Consider the following 18,691-nt stretch of genomic DNA (forward strand, 5'->3'; position numbering starts at 1 on the left):
TGATCAATTCAACAAGGCTGCCCTTCGCACCCCACACCTTAATCAAGAGATGATACTCCAGTACATGGCCCTCACCCTTCAACCCGGCCCCTTCGTCAACAACGTCTACCTACACCCACTTGCCTCAATGGCATAAGTTGAAGCTGCGGGCCACCGATTACGTCCGTATGAAGGAAATGCAAACTCTCCATACAAAATTTTGAAATGATTACGCACCCTCTACCGCCAACCCCACCGCACAACCTCCCCGTCCTGATCCGGGACCACGAGAACCCCTATAGCCCCGCTTCACCAGATACGCCCCTCTAAATTTTCCCAGATCCCGCCTCCTTGATGAGGCTTTACAAGCCAACCTTATCCCACCACCATGCAAGACGACCACTCCCCCCAATGCGGACATGACTAAATACTGCCGCTATCACGAAACCATGGCCATACCACAGAGAACTGTAAAGCACTCCAGGATAAAATTGAAGAACTGGTGCGAGCTGGCCACTTTCGCCGCTTTGTCCGCAACGAAGACCACTCCTCCCAATCCCATCATCCTCCTCGTCCCGATCACCGACTCCCTCCCCGCGACTCTCGCCACGATAAACGCCCAAACCAACCCGCAAACCATGACCCCCAACCAGCTCACACCAACATCACCCCTATCGACCCTCCCCTACGTGGCACTATCAGCACCATCTCCAGTAGTTTCCCTAGTGGAGGATCTACCTCATCCGCCAGAAAGAGACACCTCTGCCATATCCAATCCATCAACCACATCACCCATTCTTATTACAGACGCCGCATGCCTCCCATAACCTTCATGGATGACGATTTTCACAGCCTTGATCACCAGCAAGATGACCCTATGGTCATCACCGTTGAAATAGAAAATTACACAGTCAAAAATAGTCCTCGTCGACCAAGCCAGTTCCGTCGACATACTCTATTGGGCTACGTACCAGAAACTTCAACTCCCAGACACTGCCATGGTCCCATATCATGAACCAATTTATGGCTTTTATAGGGAACAAGTCTCCACCCGCAACAACATTTACCTCCATACCGTCTTCCGCGATGGCGCCCAAACAAAGACAGTTCCTATCCGCTTTCTCATCGTCGACGCACTTACATCTTATAATGTCCTCCTCGGTCGCCCTTCACTCAACACCCTTGGCGATGTCGTCTCCACCCCTCATTTTGCCATGAAGTTTCCCTCCCCATCTGGTGACATCCTCACCATTCATTGCGACCAACGCCTTGCACGCGAATGCTACATGGCCAGCCTACGCCCAAAAATCCCCATCCTGCAAACCAATCACATTGAGCGACCACCCGACTCTGAGATCACTTTGTCCGGTGACGATCTTCACCGTGATGTTCACCTTGAACCTGTTGAAGAAACTACCCCTTGGAGCTCCCAAATGGCCGCTTCATCAAACTTGGTACCAGGCTAGAATTTGAACAACGTGACATCATAACACCCACCCTAGTCAGCAACACGGACCTCTTTGCTTGGTCAGCTGCTGACTTACCTGGAGTTGACCCTCAAGTGGCATCCCATAAGTTATCTATTTACAAGGAGGCCCGGTATGTCTCTTAGAAAAAATGTAAACTCGGCGAGGAACGACGCCTAGCAGCCAAGGCCGAGGCTGATAAATTACTGAGTACAGGGTTCATCGAAGAAGCTCACTATACCACTTGGCTCTCTAACGTGGCCCTGGTTAAGAAGGCCAATGGCAAGTGGCAGATGTGTGTTGATTACACGGATCTTAACAAAGCCTGTCCCAGAGATGTCTACCCCTTACCCAATATTGACCGACTTGTTGACGGCGCAACCGGTAACAAGGTCCTCAGCTTTCTTGATGCATACTCCAGTTATAATCCCCATGGCCGCATCCGACACCAATTACTTCTACAAGGTCATGCCATTTGGCCTTAAAAACGCTAGAGCGACCTACCAACGATTGATGGACAAAGTCTTCAGTCATTTAATGGCCAAATGTGTTGAAGTATACGTTGACGACATGGTTGTCAAATCCCCAAGCCATCACCAGCATGCTCAGGACCTATCAGAGTCTTTTCCGCATTACGATACTACAACCTCCGCCTCAACCCCGACAAGTGCGTATTCGGCATGGACCGTGGTAAATTTCTTAGATTCATGCTCACCCAGCCCGGTATAGAGGCTAATCCTGAAAAATGCAATGCGATCATTGAAATGCGAAGCCCCACTAGTGTCAAAGAGGTACAACGCCTCATAGGCCGCCTCACAGCCATTTACCGCTTCCTTCCCAAACTAGCTGAACAAACCCAACCATCATACAATTGCTAACAAAATCCGCCAAGTTCACGTGGAATAATGATTGTGAACAAATATTCCAAAAGCTTAAAACCACCCTCAACTCACCACCTATCCTCCATAAACCGGATACTCATAAACCCTTATTGTGAACACTGCCACAGATCACACCGTCAGCGCCGCGCTGGTCTAAGATGTCAGCAACACCCAACATCCTGTTTATTTCGTCAGTAGAACCCTGCCAGACCCTGAAACCAGATACCAGATGGTGGAAAAGTTGGCCCTATCCCTGGTACACGCAGCCCGCCACCTACGCCCATACTTCCAAAATCATAACATCGTCGTCAAAACTGACTACCCAATTCAGAAAATATTGTAGAAACCAGCCCTTGCAGGGTGGATGTCGCCCTGAGCCGTCTAGTTATCTGAATTCAACATCCACTACGAACCTCACGGCCCTATCAAAGCTCAATGCCTTCAAACTTTGTCAACGATCTCCAACAAACTCCTGAAGAGGACCAATGGACACTTTATGTTGATGGTTCGTCAAACCCGAAGGGAGCAGGTGCTAGCATCGTGCTAGAGGGCCCCAACGACATCCTCATCAAAAAATCCGTCCACTTCTCCTTCAAGACATCTAACAACCAGGTCGAATACGAAGCCATCCTCGCCGGCTTATCCCTGGCCCGCGAGCTTGGTGTCAAGTCGCTAACATGCAAAACTGATTCAAAGCTTATAGTAGACCATTTAAATGACGAGTTCTAGATCAAAGACTCTACCCTCCTACAATATTACCATCTGCTCTGGAAAGTCGTCCAGTCCGCCTTCGAACAAGTCCGCATCCAACACATTACTAGATCCGAAAACGTCAGAGCTGACATATTATCCAAGCACCAAGCTAAAAAGCCGCCACCGATCCCTATTGTAGCAAACACTATCCGCCCCATCCATCACAAGTACTTGCATAACCTAACCCAACACCAAGCCGACAATTGGATAACTCCCTACATCCAGTACCTCCAAACCGGTAACCCTCCACCTAACGCCGACAAAATTTGGATAACTAAAGCCACTAGGTACATGATGAGTGCGTATTTTTGTCCTCATTTAATGTTTAATTCTAGGTATTTAATTGAATTTGTGTGCTTAAAGATTGATTTAATTGGGATTTCCTATTATTGGGTTTATTGAGCATGAGATACAAAAACATGTTAAAAATAGCTTTTTAGTTGCATAAATGTTCTTTGGATATTTTGAGGTGTGTTAGTGCAGCTGCAGCTAAGTTAAGCTCATGGAGGTGTGGAAATAAATTTATTAAAGCTTCATGACACCTTAAAGATAAATCCAAGAATAAGAAATTATCAAAAGCACAAAAATTCAAGCCAAGCATTACATGAAGACGGCAAGAAAAGCTTGAAAAACTGAAGAAGTTTGGCTAAACCAAGAAGAGAGGAAAGAAAAATTGGACCTTGCGGTTTTCTTTATCTTTATGATAGAAGATAATTTGGGAAAATATATCTTTAGATATTTTATTTGATATTTTTAAATAATTATCTTATTTAATTATATCATAAAATATTAAAAGATAATAACTACCAAATCTTTTTAAATATGACAAGATCTTCTTGAATCTTTTTAGTTCCACAACAAACAAATATATCTAGAAGATATTGGATTATTTAGAAGATAATTTAAGGAGATTGCAAAGGGTTAATTTGGAAAATTAATACAAATACTAATTGGTGATAATTTATCATATATCTTTAATTAATTAATTAATTTAATTATATTAGATATTGATATTATCAACCAATTATATTTGTCAAATAGTCTATATCTCTCCAAATATTTTTAAATATTTATCTTTATCTTTATTTTAAAAGATATTTGAGAGATTTTAGCAACAGAAAAGCCCAGTCCAATTCCTATATAAAGAGACCAAGGGAGAAGCAAAAAGGACAAGCTCGGGACTTTGGAGTTCAGGAACCCTTAGGGGGGGCCTAATTTCGTTTCCTTTCTCTCTCTCCATTCTTCTATTTTTATTTTGTATTCCATGGATTGCTAAACTTCTTTGGTTTATTCCATTGTAATTTCATTATGGATTCTGAGGTTAGAATGAATTAATTTCTTTGTTCTTTTTATTATTGTTGAGGTTTTAATTTATCTATGTCTTTTATCTTTGAATCACGTAAAAAGTAATGATTTTAAATCTATATGCATGTTGATCATATGAGTTCAAGGGTTTTTAAATTTAATTGAGACTTTACTTTGATTTTATTTAGAAACTTTCATATGATTAAATGAGTTTTTACCAATAATTGAGACTTTACTTTGGTTAAAGGTATTTACTCTAACTACAATTAATTGAGACTTTACTTTGATTAATTAAGCTTTCTATTTGGTGAGGAGATAAAAGAATAGACATGATTAGGCATAGTAAAATTTGATTGAGACTGTACTTTGGTTGAATTTACTGTGGATAATCTAAAAGTTCTCACTTTTAATTGAGACTGTACTTTGGTTAAAAGTGAGAACGCCAACAAATTAATTGAGACTTTACATTGATTAATTTGTAAATTTACAACAATAATTAATTGAGCAATAATCTTTAGATAACTGATGATGAATCTATTTTGAAAAAGCAATGGAATCAATCTATTTTCTTTATTATTGTTTTTATTTCTTTTTATCTTTTAAATTTTATTTCTATCTTTGTTTATCTTAATCCCCTATATTTTTTATAATTTTATTTGACTAACTCTTGTATAGTTTTATAAGAACTAATTTGTTAAAAATCAATTCCTTGTTCGTTGGGAGACGACTTTGGGTTACTTTACCCTTTCTATTTTGTTGACTACTATCTTAGTAATACTGACGTTGCTATAGTTTAGTAGTATTAATTTGATCGCGTCAACGACAGCGTTATCAGTACACGATGATAGGCGATGACCTTTACAAACGCGGATACGGCTAGTCACTTCTCAAATGCGTCACGGCAGATCAAGCTCAGTACATCATTAAAGAATTATATGAGGGCATATGTGGCTATCATTCCGGCGCACACACCATGACTACCCGAATCCTTCACGCCAGTTACTTCTGGCAAACCATGGACGCCAACTGTCAAGACTTCGTCAAAAAATGCATACCATGCCTGAAGCATGGCAACCTTATCCATCAGAAACAAGAGCAGTTTCACTTTATACTATCCACGTGGCCCTTCGCAAAGTGGTGAATGAACATCCTTGGCCCCTTCTCCCTCGGCAAAGGCCAATTAAAGTTCTTGATAGTAGCCGTCGACTACTTCACCAAATGGATAGAGGCCAAAGCACTAGCCACCATTACAGCCCAACAAGTACAACAATTTGTTTTGAAGGATATTATATGCCGATATGGAATCCCACATACAATCATAACCGACAATGGCCGATAGTTTATAGACAAAGAACTCGCTAAATTGTATACCGGCTTAGGTATTAAACATGTAACCAGCTCCGTCGAACACCCATAAACCAATGGACAGACCGAGGTAGCAAACAAAGTTATACTGGTGGAACTGCGTAAGCGGTTGGATAGCGCCAAGGGCCGATGGCCAAAAGAATTAGTGGAAGTGTTATGGGCCTATAGGTGTACCTCCCAATCAGCAACGAATGAATCTCCATTTAGCCTAGTATACGGCGCATATGCCATGATACCCGTTGAAATTGGCGAACCATCTCTGCGCCAAGAACTATACGACCCCGACCAAAATCATCAAAACATGAGCAAAAGCCCAAATACGTAACTTAGCTGCCAAACAGCGAGCGGCCAGAAAGTACAATACGAACCTACACCCGAGATCGTTCGCAAAGGGAGACTTAGTTTGGAGAATGGCCAGTAGTGCAAGAAAGAAGGATGGCAAGTTCTCCACCAATTGGGACGACCTTTACCGAATACGTGAAGACGTTGGAGGAGGAGCGTATAAGCTTGAACAGTTATCAGGGGAAGACATGCCCAATACATGGAATGTATCCCATCTCAAGTTTTACTTTAGTTAAAGACATGCTTTGTACCGAATGCTTGTAACCCTGGGTGTACTCTTTTCCCTCACCTGGTCTTTTTTTCCTAAGGAGGGTTTTGGCCAAGGAGGTTTAACGAGGCACCCCAAATTTCATGAATAAACAAAGGGTTCTTAACACCACGACTACTCCTTACCTTGCTTCTAACACGTTTTAAGTTCCCCACCCTTACCACAAGTAAGCGTCCTGGGTCGAACACCATTAACTTAATGTTAATTTTTTTAAGTTCCCCACCCTTACCACAAGTAGGCGGCCTGGGTTGAAGATCATTAACTTAATGTTAATTCGTTTAATTTTCCCACCCTTACCACAAGTAAACGGCCTGGGTCGAATACCCTTAATAAAAAATCGCATTCGCCAAACATCACATACATCAAACACCCACTCACAATTATACCATACCACTAACGCATCACTATCACACAAGTTATCGACATCAAATACACAAGATATCATACACAAATAATTCATCATATCAAAAGCAAAGTAAAATAGTGTACGGATTATTACAAACTTAGAATTCATGACCAGTTTAACATCATAAACAATAAATGTCCTAAGCCGCCTTGTTGTCATCACCCTCCATGGCATCTCCTGCATCCCCGTCCTCATTTGTTGCTCCCTTCTCTGCCTCCTCCTCAAGGCTGCTCTCGACCTCATTAACAAGCTGGCCATCCACCACATCCTTGTTCACGTCAAATGTTGGATCGGCCTGCAACTCCTCCACCTTTTCCCGGTTCCCCTCCTTCACCTCCCGGCGATACAACGAACCAACCCGACGACTCAAAATTAGCGCCTTGCTCCCAAACTCCACCATCGTTCTCACTAGGTGGTCCGACTCCATATTGTCGATAGAATTAATCACTATCTTCTGCAGGTTGATCGTAATGTCCTTCCTAACGGCCGTCTTCGGCAACTCTATCAGACCGGCTTCCGGTCCTTTAGCCCCACTCAATGACCCTTGCCCAAGCAAAGACGCCCTCACCTTTTTCACATCCTCACCCTTACCAGGTCTAGCCGGTAACTCGGCCTTCCTCTTGGTGCCGCCATGTACGTGCACCTCAACCAACGACTCTTGTAAATTTGGGACCTCAGTTTTCCCAATTGCTTTTGCCTTCACGGCCTTCTCCTTCCTCATTGTTTGAAAAAGCGTCAAGTTCTTCTTTCCAGCTTGAGCCATGTGTCCTGCACAAGTACACCAAGTTCCAGTTAGTTTAACTTAGAAACATCAAGATAGTTTAAGTCATAAACAGATACCTTCAATATCAATGATCGGGTGAACCAAATTATGAAGTCTAACTAAGCCCTCAGTGGGCAGTTTTTCAGTAAACTTCATCAGGACCTCCACCACCTCCCTATCCGTCGCCGACAACTCATCGGTACCCATATCCTTATACCGAGAAGGGCTACCCATCCAACTAAAAGGGAATTTTGTACTCCCATCTGCATTAAGAAAATGTGACTTGTCCCCCTCCTTCACCACAACCTTGAAATAGCCATCCTTGAAGTGCTTGAATGATTGTGAAAACCTGTCCAGTTTGCTAATGCTCGGCTGGCTCACCAAGGATAACTAGGTAGTCGATTGTCGGGATCTCGTGTCATAAAAATATAGAAACGCATGAGGAGAAGGCCGCAGATATAGTGACTGGCACAAAATACGAAAGGCCTGTAAGTATGCCCAACTATTCGGATGTAGTTGAGTAGGCGCCACGTTGAGCTGACGAAGTACCCCCATGGTGAAGTCATCTAACGGCAACCTCACATGTAACTGAGAGAAATGGCACATATACATGTAAAAGAATTTTTTCGCAGCTCCTTCTTGGCCGTGACAGACACGCTCAATAGCGCTCACCCGCTCCAGCGACACGATACCACGGTCCACGCCTTTCGCAATAACGGGGGTACAATTTAACCACGAATTCAGCAGACGAGAGCACTGGAACAATGACGACTGGTTATGAACATCAGCCACTACCCAGTCATAACCGGCCTTAGCTGGCCAATTACTCTCTGTTATTTCTTCAAGAGGATCTTTCCGCACCTTGGTCACTGTCTCCATTGGAATCCTCCCCACCATAGCCACCAGACTAGTATTCTCCTCCTCAAAACGCCTACCTGTAACATCCCTGGCTACCCTTCTCCGTCCATTCATACCGGGCCCAGAGGCTGTCAGGTTACTACAGCCCAATGCACCCCAACCCCTCACCCTTCTCCGTCCATTCATACTGGGTGGGTTGTTGCCAGTGGGAATCGAACCCCCAACCTGACCTTTAACACCTCTGGCACACCAGCAGATGCTACCAGTTGTGCTGCAGCGCAACTGGTAGCATCTGCTGGTGAGCCAGAGGTGTTAAAGGTCAGGTTGGGGGTTCGATTCCCACTGGCAACAACCCACCCAGTATGAATGGACGGAGAAGGGTGAGGGGTTGGGGTGCATTGGGCTGTAGTAACCTGACAGCCTCTGGGGCCCGAGGAGGGGTAGCCAGGGATGTTACACTACCTACACTCCCCCCAGACTCCACACTCGCACTACTTGAAGAAGACAATGACATAGTATCACTACTTGATGAAGGATTGACCCCAGCTAAAGATGGAGGCAAATGCTTAAGAAGACTAAGCATGTTTAGAAAGGAAGTTCACTAATCCTTCATCCCTTTCATTTGTGTTTGCTATTTTTGATTCCCTAAGTTGACTTAGTTGAATCAACTTTAGTTTACTTGTTGACTATAGTTGACTTGACTTAAGCCAACATGCTAATCTATGTTTATTTGCTTTGTAGGTTAATTAGGAGTAAGAAAGCAATGCTAGGTGGCGTATGGTGATTGGGGAGCATAAATGATGTGGAGGAGAGAGTAAAGCAAAGGCATAAAGCATAAAGTAAAAGGCATGAAGCAAGTGTACCTATGTACCTTTGGTCCCCTTTGTTTTTAGCACACTTTGGCCACTTTTGGGAGACATATGAGACACATTTTTTGTCTCCTTTTGTGCTAGAACGAAATTAGCCTTGCACACACAATAGTTAGCTCTTTTGTCTCTCATTTTTGTAACCTTATTTGACCTAGTTTCTAGAAGCTAAGGTTAGGTTTTTGTAGAGACATCCTTAGGTATCTTTTATTTCCTTAGAGGCCCCTAAACTCTTCTATATAAGGGGTGCTCCTAAACATGTAAAAGGGTTGAAGATTTTGAAGTAAAAACACTCCTGTGTCTCAACCATTTGTGAGAGTTTCCTCCCTAGGGAGTGAATACTTTTAATCCTTATCTTGCATAGCAAGTGGCGGCACACATCCACTAATCTTCAAGGTTGCCATGGCTTCTAGCCTAGCCTTGTAGTGGCGTGCTTCTCACATTTTTACCATTTCTTCCCTTTCCATTTTATGTTTTCTTCTTCCTTTAATTGTTCTTGGTTTTCTATGATTTATGTGCTTTCCATTGCCTTTTCATTTTGAATCAATCCATCATCTTCTTCTTTTGAGCTTTGTGAAAGGAACCTTCACATCTAGATAGCTTGCTATCTTAATGTCCAGTGGGGATTTCACTTAGCTTTCTTAATCAACTCACACCATATTCAATAATCTTTAAAAGGAAACAACATAATACTTCATCATTTGGTATCTAGAGCCTAGGTTATCTTGAATATGGTGTTTTTCATGTTCAAACCTTGTCTTGTGTAGCTATCTTTGAATGGTCCACATAAAAACAATGCTGGCAAAAACTGTTCACGATTTTAAAAGATTAAACTGCACCTGATCAGTGGTCCAAAAATTACGTTCTTGATGTCAAAAGAAAGCTCTGTGAGTCTAGTTTTTAACAAAAAAAGAACCAATGCATTTGAAGTTCTGTGGAGAGAGTTATGATTGAAATAGTGAGCAAAGGTCAGAGTTGCCGGGATCACCGCGAATCAACGTTTTTCATGTTATGTTGGGCAGTTTTGGCTACTGTTTTTGTTACTTTTCTTACTCCTAAATGTGGTTGGATAACATGTCTTTGGATGCTTAGTCTTTGAGCCTCAAACCCATGAGTTTAAATGCGTGATAGCTACATGTTTGTGTCTTTGTGTATGTCATGTTGAGTCTTTAAATGTGTCTAACTTTTGCTTGAGTCATATATGATATGCTTCTTTGAGTTTTCTTATTCTTGTTTCTAAGTATTTGAGCTATTGCATGAGATCTATGCCTTTTGTTGTACATGCTCCTTGAAATTGATTTTGACCTAATTTTTAAGGAACTAAGTGTTCAAGACACCCTAAAATATCCTTCTCATCATCTTAGGTACCTAGTTTTGAAAAGAAAAATTATTTTCATGACCAAAAACAGTTTGGCCGAGAGCTAATGTGTTGCTTGGTGAATCCATTTGGCCATTTTTACTAGGTGTTATGCTACCAAATTTTATACTTGGATTTTGGGTTATATTGGCAAATTAGTTCCATGCTTTAACTTGGTTATGATCTTTCTTGGTGTATGCATAATTTGAGGTATAATCTTGGCTTGTTCAAATGCTTTCCATAGAGTCTTTAAAAGTGTTTTTCATTGCTTTAGTCTTGTTCAAGTTTTGTCTTTAAAAAGAAAATTTCCTTAGAAGTTAAACTTTCTTGTTTTTGTGCTTTTCTTGCTTGTCACTAGGTGTTCTTTGTTGTGTCTTAGTAGTTTTCTTTTCTTGAAACTCTTGGGATGTTGTGACCGAATCACTTGTCTTGCATTTGAAAGGTTTTGAACAAGTTTTTAAAAGTGTTTGCTTCACTCCTTTGGTGGATTTTGAGTGCTAGCCTTGCCTTGTTACTTTGGGAGAGTGATCTAAACACTTGGGTTACAATTTGGGTTGGATTTGGTCTCGGTTTTCATGTTGTCTCACTAGTGCAGAATTCCCATTTTACCTCGCCTTATATGCCTCGGTTGGCCAAAAACCGAAGCATATAATGGCGCGGTGGCATTTTTGCAATTAGAGCCAAGTTTTAGGCCTCGGTTATCCAAATACTCGCAGCCAAAGAGCGGTATAGGCCCCGGTTCGCTCAAAACCGGTGCCAAAGAGGGGTATAGGCCTCGGTCCAGTAGGACCCGAAGCCAAAAAGTGGCTGGAAGTCAGGGGTATAGGCCTCGGTCCAAGGAGACCCGGTGCCAAAAGGGGGTCAATTGCTTCAGTTCCTCTAACAACCGAAGCCATAGGGTTTATTTAGGGTTCAAAATTCACAAAGCCTTCTTCCTCCCCGCGCCGCCTCTGCAATTCCACTTTCTCTCTCTCCGCGAAGCCCTTCCTTCACTTTCCCTTTCTTCCTCCTTCACCGTCCGCATCCCGCGCCGCCGCGCGGATGGCATGGTGGTGGTCACGGACACGGGTGCAGGCAGTGGATCTGTGTTTGCTCTCGCTGATGCAATGAAGGTGTTGGTCGCTGTTGCAAATCTGCACAGCGTTGAGGATCGTTCGAATCTGGCTCGCGTGCGGTTGCAGGTCCAGACAGTGTTGTTGCTGTTGCGGAACGCAGGCTGCTGTTGTGGTGCCGGAACTCGCGGTCACGGTGGTGCTGCTGAGCGTGACGTGGTGGCTTCCATGGAGGTTGGCCGTGGTTATGGTTCATTGCAGGTGGCGCGGTGGCTGACAGCGAACATATGCAGATCTGGTTCGCTCATGGCGAGGAAGATGGTGGTGGCTGCTGCGTTTCGTCGGCGACGCGTTACGGAACACTATGGCTTCGGTTCATTTAGAACCGAGGCATAAAAGGAACTTTATGGCTTCGGGTAACGACCGAGGCCAAAAGGGGTGCCTTTAGGTCTCGTCCCAATATGCCTCGGTTCCAGACCCGAGGCAAAATGAGGAAAATAACCGGGGCAAAAAGCCCTTCCTGCACTAGTGTCTAACCTCTAATCCATTTATTTTGTCTCGGATTTGAGTGTTTTTGTTGTAGGAATCATGGCAAGTTCATCAAATGCACCTACACTAAACAAAAACAATAAATTGATGAGATTGCTTCGGGATTTGGAGTTGTCTAGGAAGGAGGCCTTTGAACAATTGAGAAAAGACAAGGAGCAAAGTGACCTTAGAATCCAAGAGCACATTGAAAGGCTTGAAGCTAAAGAGAAAGAAAGAGAGACTAGGAAAAGAGGGCATTATAGGCGCAACCCATCACAAGAGAAGCAAACTCCAAAGATTCCTAAGTTCTATGGAGGAAGTGATCCCAAAATCTTCCTTGATTGGGAAGCTAAAGTTGATCAAATTTTCAATGAAAATCATGTAAAGGATCAAGCACAAGTTGATCTAGTAGTTTTAGGATTTTTGGAGTATGCCAATACTTGGTGGCATAAAGTTTGTAAGAATTATGACCAAGGGCCACCCGCGGCTTCTTGGATGGACATTAAAACTCTTATGCGCGCTAGATTTGTTCCTCCCTCCTATAGGAAGGAACTTCTTTTGAAGCTCCAAAGGCTTCACCAAGGTCCTATGAGTGTGAGTGAGTACTTTAAAGAATTAGAGTCTCAAATGCGTAGGGTTGAAATAAAAGAAACTAACAAAGAGAAAATAAAAAGATTTGTGAGTGGTCTTAGGAGAGACATAAAAGACCAAGTAGAGTTATATAAGTACTCCACTCTTGAAAATGTTTTCACACTTGCCCTTGGAATTGAAATTCAATTGAAAAGAAAAAGAAGGGCAAAGAAGAGTTACTCACCCAACCATTACTTTAGTCACTCATGGAAGGGAAAGGATAAAAAGAAACATGATAAGTTCCCTTCTAACTTTCATCAAGAACCACCAAGTAAAAGTAAGTCTCCAAGTGTCACATTCACCATTCCACTTCTTCAAGATCAAGTTCCATTAAATGTTTTAAATGTTTGGGTTATAATCACATTGCTTTAAATTGCCCAACCAAGAGGACCATGATCTTAAAGAAGAGTAATGATGTTGAAAGTGAACACTCATCTCCCCATTCTCTTTCAAAAGAATCTTCTTCCTCTAGTAAAACTAAAATTTTTGAGAAAGACCCTATGTTATTATGGCGCATGATAGGTCAAGATCAAAGTGAGCTTGAGCCAACTCAAAGAGAAAACATTTTTCAATCTAGATGCAAAATTAACAAATGGGTTTGCTCTCTAATTATTGATGGAGGAAGTAGTACCAATGTAGTTAGCACAAAGTTGGTGGAAAAGCTTAGCCTAGAGACCATTCCTCATGCTAAGCCCTACAAACTTGCTTGGATAAGTAAAGAGGGAGAAATAGATGTCAACAAACAAGTCCTTATTAACTTCTCTATAGGAAGCTACAAAGATGAGGTGTTATGTGATGTTGTTCCCATGGAAGTCACACATATCTTACTAGGTAGGCCATGGCAATTTGATAAAAAAACTTTACATGATGGCCATATCAACCAATACATTTTCTTCATAAATGGGAAAAAGACCACTTTAGTACCTCTATCACCTCAAGAAGTTAATAAGGATAGAAATATAATAAGAAAAGATAAAGAAGAAAAAGAAAAGCGGCAAGCTTTCACCAAGGTGTTACTTGCCTACAAAAAAATTCTTCCAAAGCAAGATGTACATCACCCTTCCTTCTCTTCCCAAGCCAAAAAGGAAGGCCCAAAGCACAAGCAAGAGAGGAAGAATAGTCTAGAAAATAAAGATGGCCTAACCAAAGCTAGGGGTAATACCCTTAGAAAGGATGGAACAAGAGCTCATAAAAGGGAGGCGCAAATCCTCCCCCAAATCAAGTCAAGCTCCATCTACAAAGGCTTAAAGAATTTGTGGTCAAATTCTCTCCAAGGAGGGGAGGATGATGAAGGATTGACCCCAACTAAAGATGGAGGCAAATGCTTAAGAAGACTAAGCATGTTTAGAAAGGAAGTTCACTAATCCTTCATCCCTTTCATTTGCGTTTGCTATTTTTGATTCCCTAAGTTGACTTAGTTGAATCAACTTTAGTTTACTTGTTGACCTTTGACTAGGTTTGACTTGTTGACTATAGTTGACTTGACTTAAGCCAACATGCTAATCTATGTTTATTTGCTTTGTAGGTTAATTAGGACTTGCACACACAATAGTTAGCTCTTTTGTCTCTCATTTTTGTAACCTTATTTGACCTAGTTTCTAGAAGCTAAGGTTAGGTTTTTGTAGAGACATCCTTAGGTATCTTTTATTTCCTTAGAGGCCCCTAAACTCTTCTATATAAGGGGTGCTCCTAAACATGTAAAAGGGTTGAAGATTTTGAAGTAAAAACACTCCTGTGTCTCAACCATTTGTGAGAGTTTCCTCCCTAGGGAGTGAATACTTTTAATCCTTATCTTGCATAGCAAGTGGCGGCACACATCCACTAATCTTCAAGGTTGCCATGGCTTCTAGCCTAGCCTTGTAGTGGCGTGCTTCTCACATTTTTACCATTTCTTCCCTTTCCATTTTATGTTTTCTTCTTCCTTTAATTGTTCTTGGTTTTCTATGATTTATGTGCTTTCCATTGCCTTTTCATTTTGAATCAATCCATCATCTTCTTCTTTTGAGCTTTGTGAAAGGAACCTTCACATCTAGATAGCTTGCTATCTTAATGTCCAGTGGGGATTTCACTTAGCTTTCTTAATCAACTCACACCATATTCAATAATCTTTAAAAGGAAACAACATAATCCTTCATCACTACTACTAGACATACCTTTTTGAAAGATGTCGGCAAAAACAAGGAACTAGTCGGACAGATCTAACGCACGCAAGTCTCTGATTATCAAATTCTCACAAATGAGCTAACAAACGCAAACCCTTCGCGAAATCTGCATTTATAAGCATGAATTCCAAATGACAAAACTTCTTTCCGCCAAAAGTCACAACCCATACCAATTGACACAAGGCACAACAAAGGTCATGAGTATCAGGAACAACGGTGCAAAAACCCCTTTTGGTTAGACCCCTGACACCCCCTTACCTACTACAAACCTTTTCCTGTCTTTCGCCTTAACACTGTTCATTACATTTAAAGGCTAGACGCAAAACAACACACACTTGTCATCCTTTACCGACATAACTATATCGGTAAAGGCTGGGGGACTGGTGTACCACACCTAGTCGGCCTAAGCCAAATAATAGCAAGTACCATATACATGCTAAGGTACCCGGACTAAACCACTAAGAAGCGACATTGATAAAACAAGCCAAAAACAACAATAACGGCCTAAGCCGTTAAAGGGTAACCGGCCTAGGCCGACAACTCCATGAAAATAACCAAGGACTTAGCAAAAAACAGAACGTTCCAATAAGATTCACTAGCCCACAATAATTGAACAAAGGGCCTGGGCTAAGCAAGGGCCCAACCCATGACATGGCCAGATATAATTAATAATCTATAAACACGCATGGACCCTACGAATTAAAGGTACGCATTCATTAGTTCCCTAATCACCAGATTTGATTTTCTAAGAGATTTTGCTGACTTGAACATGGGAGTCCCTTCTGCAGGTAACACTTCCCGGGTCCAAGCCGACCACTCCGAGATACCCAAAAGCGACATATATGAGCCAGGAAGAGGCTTACTGAGGAGATGACGGACCGGGGTAAGGTAATACTTGTGCCTAACATATCTTGTTTGTTCTCTACAGGAACAAAATGAATTTATATACTCATTACAAAAATAGAATAAGCTTAGTTAGTTGCAAAACTGATATTAACCTTTTAACAAAGAAAAATATTTGTGTCAGTATTAAATGAAGCATGGTTTAATAAGCTTTAAAAGAATAATATTAAACAATAATTTAAAAGAATAATATTAAAAGAACAGCTGTGTTACATATTTAGCACATGCACAAAGATAGTAGCGAAAGTCATTATCAAGAACCAAATTTGAAACTTTCTAAAATATTTGTGGGTGAGTATGCGCGCAAGGTGTCCTTGATGATGGCTTCTTCTTGTCTCCATTGAAGCTTGCATGAAGAATGGAGGCTCCATGGATGGTGTTGGATGCAGAAGCATGAAGGAAAGAAGCTTAAGGTGTTTGGTTTGGTGTAGGTGAAAGGATTCTTAAGAGAGGTGAGACCAACTCCTAAGGAAGAAGACTAGAGTAAACTAGAGAAGAGTTTACTCTAAGGTGAGCTCAAAAGAGATTTGTGCACAAATTTGGGCAGCAATTTATTACTCAATTTCAAGCTGAAAAATACATCTCCTAAGCCTTCTATTTATAGGCTAAAATGAGACCAAGGGGTCTCCAAAAAGTGGAGGAAAAAAGGAGTCTAGAAAGTTGAATTTTGGAGCCAAAAAGGAGCATGTGGGAGGTGTGACTTGCCACCTAAGCAAGTCACACTTGTCTTGCCATGGGAAGCTAACTCTCATCCTTAGAGAGCAAGTTTGAGAAGCTTCTAGGCTTTTCTAGAGTAGACACACTACTCTTGGCCCATTTGGCCCAATTCCCCTTTTTGGTCCAAAATTACTTCTAAAGCCCAATTTCCTCTAAGGCCCAATACATGGCCCAAAGAAAACCCTATTCTACTGGGCCCAAAATACAAAGCCCAAAATAAAATCCTAATCTAGTATTTACAAGCAAAATGTCCTAGGCTAGGTCTTCACATCTTCCTTGGCCCATGTGAAGTTCATCTTGGGCCTTGCATGCACATTTAAGGCCCATTCCTCTTGTATTCTCCTAGCCATGGCTCTTGTTGTAGGTCCCTTGGCTCGAGGCATCTCATCACTTGAGTAGACATATATGGGATACATGTGTTTCTATATTCTAATGTGAATCCACAATTGTATCAAGACCTTTCATTTATTATCATATAATCAGTTAATGTTCTGGACCTTGTCTATAAGCATGCAACATAGATCTTTTATGCAATATTTACATCTAAATTTGAAGTACTATTAGTTTAATTATTTTTCTAGGTGAATTTGCGTGTTATAATCTTTATTGCTATAAGAAAAAGTTATTTCATTCGAATTTTTATAAACGAACTATTGGACATTTGAAATATTTTGTAATTTGATTATTTTTAGTAAAATACTTTTTTGACTTGATTAAATCGTTACATTAATGCAAGTGAAATTTGTAACATCCCAATTTTAGCATCTTAAAACTAATAAAATAGGATATTTCACCTTAGTGTTCAAAACAGATAAACAAATGTATAAAGTATATTAATACAGTCTTACAAATGATCGGACTATATAAATATATCCATTATACATACAAAACATTTTTCTAACTCTAAACACAAGCTAAACACTTACAACAAATTTCCATTGAGACCTCCTTCTGACCTAAAAGATGGCTCCTCAACCTCTAGAGGTGCCTCCGAAACTACAACCAACATTGCTCCCACCAAATAGGTGATCATCGCAAAAGGAAAACATACAACACAAGACAGAAATACAAAAGCAGGGTAAGCTAATGACTTTTAAAGAATTTTCTTAAACCATATAATATTGATATATCTAACCACTACAGAGAAGCAGATATCTACATGCATATATTTATAAACTTTGACTCAACTAATCAAGATACATGCATTGCGGTCGGATGCAGTCAATTATGCACTTGTAGTGGCATCTCATGCTCTGTAGAGCGACATATTAAGAGTGAAAACTCTACCACACACAAGGTAAGTCCGTTAACACCTATGGTTAAGGAAAAACCCCTAGGCTAGGACCTCTTGCTTCTCTCACCACATACCTCATTCCTCTCTACTTGAGAATTTGAATGGTTATTAAAGCATCAAGATAACTGCCAAGACAATCCCTACCTCAATGCATACACTACCACAATCACTATTAATCCTCCTAAGGTTAGCATCAACCAATCTCAACTTAGTCTCATATAAACAATTTGATACCATATACTCATCATTCATAATAATTACAAAGCTTCTATGATAACTAAAATACCACCCAATTTAACTTAAAAATACAAGTTCCAGGTTTTGACTCACTCGCCCAGCTAGTACCACTCGCCCAGCCACTGGTACAGGTCTGGAAGTTCTTGGCTTGGAAATTCGCCCAGCGAGTATGCGAATCTGCATAATTCTGCAAATCGATGTTCTGCATAATTCTACAGATCAACTCATTCGCCCAGCGAGTAGGCTCGCCCAGCGAGTAAGCAAATATGCATAATTCCACAGAAACTGATTTAAGCAAAATTATACCTATTCAACCAGTCCATACAACTCCAAAACCTCCACCAAAGGCCATTTGAGTATCAAACATTAATTCTATCAAAATATTCACACTAATTGCATCCAATTGCACCTAGCATACAATTATTCTCAAACAACATATAAAACCTAAGTATTTATCATTTTCAAACATCACAACTCAATTCACATATCAAACACATCAGTCAATTACAGAATAAACATATAATAACATTCCAAACAAGTTTGTGAGACATAATCGACA

At 41.1% G+C, this 18,691-nt stretch overlaps 1 protein-coding gene across 1 annotated transcript; it reads left to right on the forward strand.

Moving 5' to 3' along the window:
• Positions 1–977: 977 nt before the first annotated feature.
• On the forward strand, positions 978–1,930 carry LOC114188360. The gene is made up of 2 exons (XM_028076954.1): positions 978–1,433; positions 1,592–1,930. Exons 1-2 carry the CDS (start codon positions 978–980, stop codon positions 1,928–1,930), a joined length of 795 nt encoding a protein of 264 aa, XP_027932755.1.
• The last annotated feature ends 16,761 nt before the right edge of the window (positions 1,931–18,691 follow it).

The sequence above is a fragment of the Vigna unguiculata genome, chromosome 6, assembly GCF_004118075.2.
Source record: "Vigna unguiculata cultivar IT97K-499-35 chromosome 6, ASM411807v1, whole genome shotgun sequence".
Lineage (NCBI taxonomy): Eukaryota > Viridiplantae > Streptophyta > Magnoliopsida > Fabales > Fabaceae > Vigna > Vigna unguiculata.

Bases quoted from the DNA above. Each gene is read 5' to 3' on its own strand.
- LOC114188360 (XM_028076954.1), top strand. From the start codon at position 978: ATGGTCCCATATCATGAACCAATTTATGGCTTTTATAGGGAACAAGTC. The intron at 1,434-1,591 runs GTACCAGGCTAG...TATGTCTCTTAG, and splicing joins TGGCCGCTTCATCAAACTTG to AAAAAATGTAAACTCGGCGA.